The sequence below is a fragment of the Pygoscelis adeliae genome, unplaced genomic scaffold (assembly GCF_000699105.1).
Source record: "Pygoscelis adeliae isolate BGI_AS28 unplaced genomic scaffold, ASM69910v1 Scaffold154, whole genome shotgun sequence".
NCBI classification, from domain to species: domain Eukaryota; kingdom Metazoa; phylum Chordata; class Aves; order Sphenisciformes; family Spheniscidae; genus Pygoscelis; species Pygoscelis adeliae.
The window spans coordinates 5,658,522-5,668,326 of NW_008825113.1; the positions used below are offsets into that span (position 1 = coordinate 5,658,522).

The 9,805-nt window shown below is 42.4% G+C and overlaps 1 protein-coding gene across 1 annotated transcript in view; it reads left to right on the top strand.

The window, feature by feature from the left end:
* SLC37A1 (solute carrier family 37 (glucose-6-phosphate transporter), member 1) overlaps positions 1-9,805 on the top strand; it is a 34,269-nt gene that overhangs the window by 21,947 nt on the left and 2,517 nt on the right. Inside the window, exons 11-17 of the mRNA XM_009327991.1 lie at positions 1,418-1,508; positions 2,976-3,038; positions 4,763-4,848; positions 5,509-5,557; positions 6,388-6,461; positions 7,981-8,059; positions 8,624-8,721. Coding sequence (XP_009326266.1) covers positions 1,418-1,508; positions 2,976-3,038; positions 4,763-4,848; positions 5,509-5,557; positions 6,388-6,461; positions 7,981-8,059; positions 8,624-8,721 — 540 coding nt within the window. The remainder of the gene's footprint in view (positions 1-1,417; positions 1,509-2,975; positions 3,039-4,762; positions 4,849-5,508; positions 5,558-6,387; positions 6,462-7,980; positions 8,060-8,623; positions 8,722-9,805) is intronic.

Consider the following 9,805-nt stretch of genomic DNA (forward strand, 5'->3'; position numbering starts at 1 on the left):
GAGGTGGTCGATGCCCCAAGCCTGTCAGTGTTTAAGAGGCATTTGGACAATGCCCCTAACAACATGCTTTAACTTGGTCAGCCCTGAACTGGTCAGGCAGTTGGACTAGATGATCGTTGTAGGGCCCTTCCAACTGAAATAGTCTATTCTCTTCTAAAGTCTATTCTAAAAGTTTACTGGTCTTAGTTAATGACACATGGGTATTAAGGATGGAATAGCAGGCTGAGTCTATAAGCACTTCTCTGTATCAGAACTTCCTTCCATGTCTTCCCTTTTATACTCCTCAACATTGTTTTTAAGAGCTTTAATTTTAAAATCTCTTGTATGGCTTATATTGAGAAGTTTCAGACATCCCAAACATTCAGACTGCTGGTAAAAGGAAAGGAATTTTCTTTTAGGTCAGGGACTACTATTCTTGATTGTCCTCTCAGCTTGAAGCCTCGCAGCTTCAGTAGGTTGCACAGGTAGAATTATATGCAAATTGATTTGGACCAGGTGTAAAGGTAGGGGAGGAAATCCCCAGCACCCAACCACTGTATTCCTGCATCTTCTCATCCTGTCCACTCTGATCCTCTGTCTCAACTGTTTTTCCTGTGGCAAGTGGAAGTAATGGGTAGAAAAAACTGCTGCTGCTGCCACCTGGAATCTCTGTAACTGTAGTATTTTTCCTGCCTGTTGTTGGGAATGGTCACAGCTGTATGTGAAGTAGAGCCAGCTGTGTATGTGTGGTGTCCATGCAGATAACTGCAGTACTCTGTACCAGGGATTTAGGAAATCCGGTTTCAAACAAGAAGATACCAGATGGTGAGGGGAATGAAGATAGGTTAATTTGGCAGTTTAGTTGCAGCTCTGTGCAGTAAGTATACTTTTCATGTACCCAGCAGGAAAGAGGATGGAACAAATCAGTATTTTAAATAGGCATATGCCCTGTCTGTAGTGTGCTCTTGCCACATACTGATTCGAACTGTGTCATACTGGTTAACGGGCTTTTTGTAAAGAGTTAAACAATAAGGGAGAAATCTTAGACCCATCTGAAGGGAAGATCTAAAGAACACAGAAATATGCCAGTTTCTCTGGAATACGTTCCAAACCTGCTATAATGCTATATAAAAACTCTTTATGTGAGGAAAATAAGTGATGCAGATGTCCCAAACAGTATCAAATCCTTCCTGTTCATTTTAGTGTTCTCTCTTGGGTCAATTCAGTACAATTAAGAGAAGAGAAAACACATCAGTAAAATACCACAGTCTGCTCTGATCGTAAGCTTTGTGCTCTCAGGGGAAGAATGCTTCTTGGGAATTCTTGAGAGAAAAAGAAAAGCCTAAATGCTTCTTAGAAACCATTTTCATAATGGTCTTTGAAAGCAAATAGCAGCTTCTGTCAAGATACTAACTTCTTATTTTCTTTATTCTCTCAGGGAGTCATAGAGTTCTCTCTTTGTCTTCTGTTTGCAAAGCTGGTGAGCTATACTTTCCTCTTCTGGCTTCCCCTCTATATCACAAATGTAGGTAAGTATCACAGTAAGGGGATACAGAATTATGACTACAAAGTGTCTGGAAATATGAGCTTGAAATAAATAAGAAAATAAACATTACTGCTTCTGAAATAGGCTATCTTTGCTACAGTAGCAGGAGAGTTGTAAGTCACCAACTGACATATTTCTTAGTTTTATGAATTCAGTATTATGAGAGGGCATTTTCAAAACAAACAAAAAAAGAATCTGGCTTATCTTCTACAATTCCAAGCATAAATGCTGTGTCTTGGCTCTTGCAAACGAACGAAAAAGTTTACTTTCTAATAATGTTTTTACATGATTGCAGTGCCTTATTTAAACATATACAAAACATCTAAATGAACTTCTTTATCTGTTCAGTGCTGCTTTTTTGTTTGTGCTGTAGAGAGCAGAGAAGGGAGTTCTCCCTAGCCAGAGAAATTAATGTTCTTGTGAGTCATGATGTGACCTTTAAACCCCCAGCTAACAAAAAAGCTGTGCTGGACAAGTATGGCAGTAACAACCAGCAGAGAGAGACAGGTTGAACACCCTATGAAAACACATAGAGCTGCAGATCCTATGACTAAAGGCTGGTGTGTGTGGACTCCAAATAACCAGTGCTCCTGCCGGACTGGGTACCTTGAAAGCAGCATGCTTTTAATAGAAAGGTTAATGATATTTACCACAATACTGCCATCTGTGCTGTGGCAGATGTTGGTGAGGTTATGGTAGTGCCACTGACACCACTGTTTTGGCACATACTGCTCTTTCAAATGTATTTCAGAGACTTTAAAAAAAAATACCAAACGGGTTTAGAAATCCAGCTCCTTTTGAAACTTCACACAACACAATAGGACTGGCTTTCCCAACTTTCTGATGTACTTCTGGAAATCTGACCCTGTAGTATATCAGTAACTACATTAGACTAAATATAAGTATGTGCAAACAGTGGTCTTCACTACCCATGCCAAACAGTGGAGTTAAGGAAATCACTGTCTCTTCATAGTCCCCATAAACTGCGCAGTGTATGTTGTGCCAAGCAGGGTTGCCAGACATAATTTAATGTTGAATATTACTGGTCGTGTGATGGAGGCCTCCAGGATGAGGCTCTATAAGTGATCCAAATGTACGCTAATCATGCTTTTAGAGCAAAGAGCCTCACGAGCATTTGTTAACGGCTTATGAATCTGTGGCTGTTCACAAATGGGAATATTATTAGTCCAGACTTTAACAATCGACAGCTCTATTGCTTGGACTGTGTCTATAGTTAAAATGGTAAAATGTCCAACCGTGAGTGTAATTGCATTCAAAAGACTGTATCCCTGAATACCCAGTTATGATACACTCTTATTTGTCATATACAATGGCAGCTTATGGTAGCTTAGTACTGTAAGATGCTTTTACCCTAGCATGACAAGACTGTGTTGAGATTTCTACGTTTTGTAGTCTGGAAATGAGACAAATGTTTTTCTTCTCTCACTAGAACATCTTGATGCCAAAAGAGCTGGGGACCTTTCTACACTGTTTGATGTGGGTGGAATCTTCGGTAAGTTCTATATATTAATATTTCATCCTTAATCAGACCAGTTTAGGAAAAGCTGTGGTACGCACAGCTTACATATTTTTAGTCCTTGTGCCTTCCGTCCACTGAAGAATAGTGGCAGTAAAGGTACTAAGTTGAGAGCTGGGTTGGTTGTTGAAAACCTAGCAAAATATCTTTCAATTGAAAACTCACAGAGCCAATGATATTGTCCAGTACAGATTCTTAGAGCCAAATATTATGGAATCTTTTAGCTCTGCTAATCAGCTCTGGCCCATGAGTCTTGGTCATGCCATCTGTCAAAATATCTTCCTTTTGTCGCTCAAACATAACAGAACTATCCCAGCTTGTACAGTTGTGTATTTTTTGTGGGCACAGAGGTGAATGGCTACAGGTGTTTTGTTTTTTTTTTCTTGATGCCTCATACAACTGTATGTGATAAAATTGGGAAAATGTAATAAGGATGAGACTATTCCTTTGTAATTTGTGAGGTGACCACTGAATAATTAAATTTTTAGTTTAGTGCAGACAGTACAGCTCACAATAAAACAAGCATCACCATCTTGATGCCCAGCTGATTTTGTGTGACCCGCTGTCCCCCTCCACTTCCCTCAGTTCCCTTATGGAGGTAAGCCTTGTATCAGTCTATTGGAAAATGATGCTCATGCTGGAGAAGTTTCACTGGATCAAGAGCTATGTAGGCCCCGGTAGTTCAAGACGCAGGTGTCAAGGTGTGTTTCAGTTACTGTTCCAGTCTTGTGCTGGATGTGACTTTTGCCATTTCTCATTGCTCATCTCATCCCAGATAGCTGGAAGCCAGAGTTAGTACTACCTTAGAGATGTGGGTGACTTCTTTCAGCAGCATCTTATTCCACTGTGAATACAATCTTAACAAGGTGCTGCATGCTGCTTAGACCTTTGGCATTTACATTTAAATTCAAGTGCAATGTGAGCACTTTGGAGATGGGCAGCTGGGAAGGGAGAGGCAGGCCCAGTGGTACTTAGGAATCTGGAGAATCCGGAGAACATCCCTCCCTTCTCCCCATACCAAGTTCCCTTTATGTCATTTTGGCAGCGCTTTCCCTCAGGCCTTGCAGCCCCCCCCTCCTGCCACACGTTCCGACTAGTACTTCTGTGTACAGTCATTGGCAAACACAAGAAGTAGGGAACAGTAAAGAGCCTGGAGTGACTGCGTGGAGAGAAAAACAAATATTTCATTTGCCCCAAGATCTAGAAAAGCTCATTCCCCCTGGTTGCAGTGCGACATGGACAGAGCAGTCGAGAGCCAAGTTTATTGGTGCACGTGAGGAGTTGAGACCAGTGAGTAGCTGGGCACAGCTGGATTCCAGAGTGCCAGTAGTGGGGCCACGTGGCACCTGGTGAAAAGACTTTTTGCATTCAAAAGCAGCAGAACAATGATTTCTAAATATTTCTTCCATCCCTGTTCCACCCCTGCTCTGTCATCTTGGATATTTGGTTGGCATAAAAAATGTGGAAGAACAACTGTCTGCTTCTGTTACCTTCCGAGTCAAAACCGGTCGGGTTAATAAGGATATTGCTAAGTGCGAATTATGTTGTGAGTCTCATGCTCTGTGCTGCTGTGTATAACTGTACATTAAAAGTCGTATCCTATTGTTTTAATCTGGGTTGGGTTTCATGAAGTATAACTGATATCTTTTGTGTAAAACATGCACCGAGTGTTTTCCTCACACACCTATCTCTTCTTTCAGGTGGAATTTTGGCAGGTCTTATTTCAGACAGGCTGCAGAAGAGGGCATCAACCTGCGGAATGATGTTGTTGCTTGCAGCACCCACAGTAAGAGTTTGCCCCTCTCTTACAGCTGCAGCTGAGACTTTGACAGCATTCCTTGGGAAATTCTGCAAACAGCATCTTCTAACTTGGATATAAAGAGTTCGGGCCAGGTTAAAAGCTGGCATGAAAAGTTGAGCATGTGAGCAAGTATAGACGTTGGGGCTGCCTTTACTAAACAAGCAAACAAGTCTAGTGCATTGCTTGTTACAGGACTATATGGAAATTTTATCACTGTTCGGTGTCTGTTCTGGCCAGAATTTTAGCTGCTCAAAGGCTAAAATTTCTGTGCTGTAACTATTGGTAAACTGGCAGTTGGACATATGAGGTGCTTTTTTTCTTTAAGTTTTGATTCTTTTGTGAACAGTATTCTGCGCTGTGTTGAAGCTGGCAATTTGAGAGTTTAAAACTGAGTGGTCTCATAACACAGCCCTTTCCTGTGAAAGGACATACTGAGGAACAGGAGCACATCCCTTACCTCCCTCTTCTGTCCAATCAAACAACCATCCTGCTGTCATCTAAAAGGGTTTAGTAAAACCTCGGATGCTAGAACTAGCTTTCACATAATCCCAACTAAGATATTTTTTAGTTAGCCTGGGGAACATGGGGAACCTAAGATTAGTACATATGTTGGTATCCAACATGTTTTTTTTTTCATCTTTACAGTTGTACATGTTCTCTGCAGTCAGTAAAATGGGCCTTGAGGCTACTGTAGGTGAGTGTTTTTAAGTTATTTTCTGTCTGGCTTTATGTGAACTTTTCATTTATGATCCTTTGATGCTCTTCCCCCTTCTTTTCTTTTTATTTTATTTTTTCCCTGAGAGGAGGAAATATGGAATCAAATTCCCTAGACTTTGTCTTGCAGGCTTTTTATGGGGTAAGGAAGGGGCCAGGAAATAAGTAAGGGGTGGCATGAGAACAGTGATTTAGTTAATATCATTAGTCTTCTTTCTGGAGCTTGTTGTGTCAGCACAGGCTTTATTATATTCTCTATGCCCAGTGTCAGAGGTATTTAAAGACTACTTGTAGTACTTTTGACAGCAACATTGGCTTTACTTGTTTAGTCTGAATTAACTTGTGTCTTTCTATCTGTTACCTGAAAACAGAAGTTGAAACACAACTGCTGACAGTAGTGTCTCATCTACCTAAAGGCCTTATTAAGTTTTAGGGCCCTCTGGTGCTTGGTGCTGTACAAGCAGAGAAGGGGCTTATGGGTGGGTCCCTGTGAGCATCCCCTGCTCTTAGGGCCAATTTGGTCAGACTTTCCCCTTTCTCTGACCTACTGGGATCAGTAAAGGCCCTGGGAAGTGTCTTTTGACTCAGCCCTGTCTCCTCTTAAATTTGAGAATTCACGTCATGGAGTAAGCGCTGCAGGGAGATACAAATACGTATTGCTTTTCCTCTTTTCCCAATTCTGTAATGGGGCCAGGGAAGCCAAGGAAGGATTAAACCATTTGAGAACCACAGGCTATGATGTTCCCTGTTGCTGTGGTTAACAGTCATGCAAGCAACTCACATTTTCCATTTCTGTCCCACTTGCCACAGTGATGCTGCTTATCAGTGGTGCCCTGGTGAACGGCCCTTACGCGCTGATCACCACTGCTGTCTCTGCCGACTTGGTGAGTTTGGCTCCCCCTCTGCTTCCAGTGTAGTAGCTTTGGCCTCCAGAGAGAGCCCTTTGACTTCTGCAGGGTCATCAGTGAAGGGGCTGCGTTGTCCCAAAGTAGAGGGATAAGGAGCTGGGTAGGCAGTGCTGAACTCGGCCATTGAGATTGTTTTAGAGTTTGTGTATTAGTATGAATACGTGTCATGCTTGTGAGAGGCTTCTGAATTATTCTTGGCTACTAACAAGACAGCCCAAATCTTGTAGATGACAGCCCAAAGTGAATGTGAAGGTTGCATGCAAGGTCAAGTGTCTGTACAGGTGCCTCCTCCCCTTCTATACTTTGCATCTTTAAATGAGGGGAGGGGCTGAGTGCGTGAGAGATGAGTTGGAGACCTAATTCCCATCAGTGTGGAAAGCTATATATGGCACATACCCTTACTTTTGTCCGTGCTACCCTCTGCCATTTCTTGTACTGTTATTCTGGTTGCTGGCACTTCCAGCTGGATCGGGTCAGTCAGTCACAAATGCTGTGTGAAAACATTGACCCTGGTACCTTTCATTAGGTAGGCTTTGGAAGGTTGCTTCCAAAGGTCCTCATTCCTTAAGGCACCAAGCAAGAGGCAAAACTCCTCTAACAACAAATGTTCTAAATATAGGAAAAGGAGCAGGACAGAAATCTCCAAACGTCCTCTGGAGTCTTATCCTTGGCCTGGAGGTCTTGGCAAGACAAAGAAGGCCACCATGCATTGCCCATTTTATCCTTAGCCTTGTTGAAGGGGCTGCTAGCTAGAAAGTGGGGCCTGACATGCAAGATCCCTACCTGGCCCTTGAGAAGAGGGTTGAAACTGCCAACCGGTTCCTAGGATGTCAGCCATCAAACATCTGACACAAGCAAATGTAAATTACTGATTACTTGACTGTATTCTCCTCGATGTACTGGAGATAAAGGACTGTCTGTCTTAGCAGTTCTCTGAACTATTCAGTTTTTCTGTCTTTCTACTAAGTCACTCCCTTTATCAATTGTTTTTTTTTTTTCTGAAGACCCGGCTTCTAAAATTGGGACTGAACAGCTTCTTTTGGCTCAAGAATTCTCTGAATTAGCATTTTGGTATATATCCATAATTCCAGTACTCTAGTATTCCTGTCACAGCAGTGATTTTTTTTTTTTTTTTTTTCCCCGGTTCCACAAAAATTTGCTGTATTAGCAAGGGAAAAGAGGGCCATGGAAACAGCCTTGCAGCATAATGCAAAGCTGAAGTGCTGTCCTTATTGCTTGAATCCAGAGTATGCAGAACAGAAAGCTTCTTGGCTCCTGTGGTTTTAGTAACATGATTTAATAGAGGAGAACACTGTAGGCAACAGGTTGATGGAGTAGAAGGCTTCTTTAAGTAGTGATAAAAGGGTCTGAGCTAGGATTTTTAAGGCATCTTCACAATGTACATCTAATATGGAGGGGTGTGAGCTAGATGACGCTCTAAGGATTTTTTCAGAGTTCAGCTCAGGATGGGTCTGAGCAGTCTTTGTCTCTCTAGGGTACCCATAAAAGCCTGAAAGGGAATGCAAGAGCCTTGTCCACAGTGACAGCGATCATCGATGGAACAGGATCTGTAGGTAAGCCAGAGCTGTAAGGTAGCCTGCCTTAGCTGTGGTAGGTTAAAACAAAGGATCTTTGAGAAGCTAGGCTCTCTCCACATTTTGCCACGCGTCGGTACAGCTTTGGAAATGGGGAGTAGAGCAAACTTAGCCTTAAACCTCTCTAGTGGTGCCGCTGAGGTGGGGGGGAAGGAAGAGGGTGGTAGACTGATACTGGGCACAGACAGCAAAAGTAAATGCCATTGGGCTGTTTCTGAGATCAGGGATATTTTATTCATGGCCTCCGCACTGGTATGTGGAAGGGAAAATAGAGTAGGATTCAGCTTAATATTGGACGGGCATTTTGTTGAGCCAAGGGCAGGCATTTCGCAAACTTCTAGTCTCCCAGCTTCCCCTGTGTTAGGTTTCACATTGCCTTGCAGCTGTACCAGTAATGTTTTGCACTTTCTGCGACCTTTTAATACATAAGGTAATACTGAGTTAACTAGGTGGAGAAATTGATATTCTAACCCAGAATAACAATCTTTCGTCATAGTAAATCTTACGTTGCATCATTCTGACAATATCAATATTATATTTTAGGTGCGGCTTTGGGGCCTCTCTTAGCTGGTCTTATTTCCCCATCTGGTTGGAACAACGTGTTTTACATGCTCATGGTGGCAGATGCGTGTGCCTTGCTAGTAAGTCTAAAAATACTATTTAGTTGCCACGTATTTCCTTTGTGCTAAACTATCTTAAAATGCAAATTTTCCTTTTGCAATTTCAATATTCCATCTTAAAAGAAACTTCCAATTGTTTAGGAAATTTTCAATTAAAGAGCAAATTTGCTCATTTTGAAATTTTAATCAAAAGTGCAGATTAGTTCTGATGCACTTCAATTCCTGAGCAAATACACATCTGTTAATTGCTGGCTGAGTAGATTACAGCAGGCATAATTGTAAGTAAACCTTCATATATAGACCTAGAAGATGCCTCAGATTCCACTCACGGAAGAATTACTTCTGTTTTCTTTAAAGCCGGTTTAGCAAAGCAGTAACAAATGTTTTGCTACATTGCTGTATCACCAAAAGCACCGCGGTAATGAAGGTGTTGAAAGTTAATACATCGCATTCTCCAGATGGCCCTAAAAATTCAGTACTAGGTTAGACGAAAAACTGGCATCCTAACTTTTGACAGTAACCGGGAGCACATTTTTAGGCAAAAGGAATGCAACGCACGTGGTGGCTTGGTACAAAGCCCGCCCACTTTCCTTTTTTCTCCTGTCTGAGATCCTGTATGATTGATAAGAAGATCTGAAAAGGTTGGGTTTGTTGTTTTGGGTTTTTTTTTTTCCCACTTCTGACTTGCCCTGCTTTGCTTTTAAAGACCAAAGAAGACACGAGATGAGGCAGGGTGAGTCTTGCTGTACCTTTGAAGTCAGTCTTGCTGCACCCACCTGTAGGTTAGCCTGTAGGTTACGTTTTCGCATTTGCCACGGATTTCCCTGGCCGGCGTCTGTACCCGCTTTGTTCTCCAGCAGAGCAGAGTGCTGCTGTGACCACCTCGGAGATGTCCTGAAGTGTCACCCGCTTATCCTCTCCTTTTGAAGTCCTGGGTAGAAGCGGTCATGAAAGGGTAGGGTGACTGTGAAACACTTCAGAAATACTCCTTTCTCCGTACTGGCTGTGCCCAGACAAAGCCCCGTGCCTGCACGGTATTGCACTGAGCTCTCTGCTCCTGCAGAGGAGCTAACGCTGAGTGTGTCAGATACCTCTTTCCTGACAC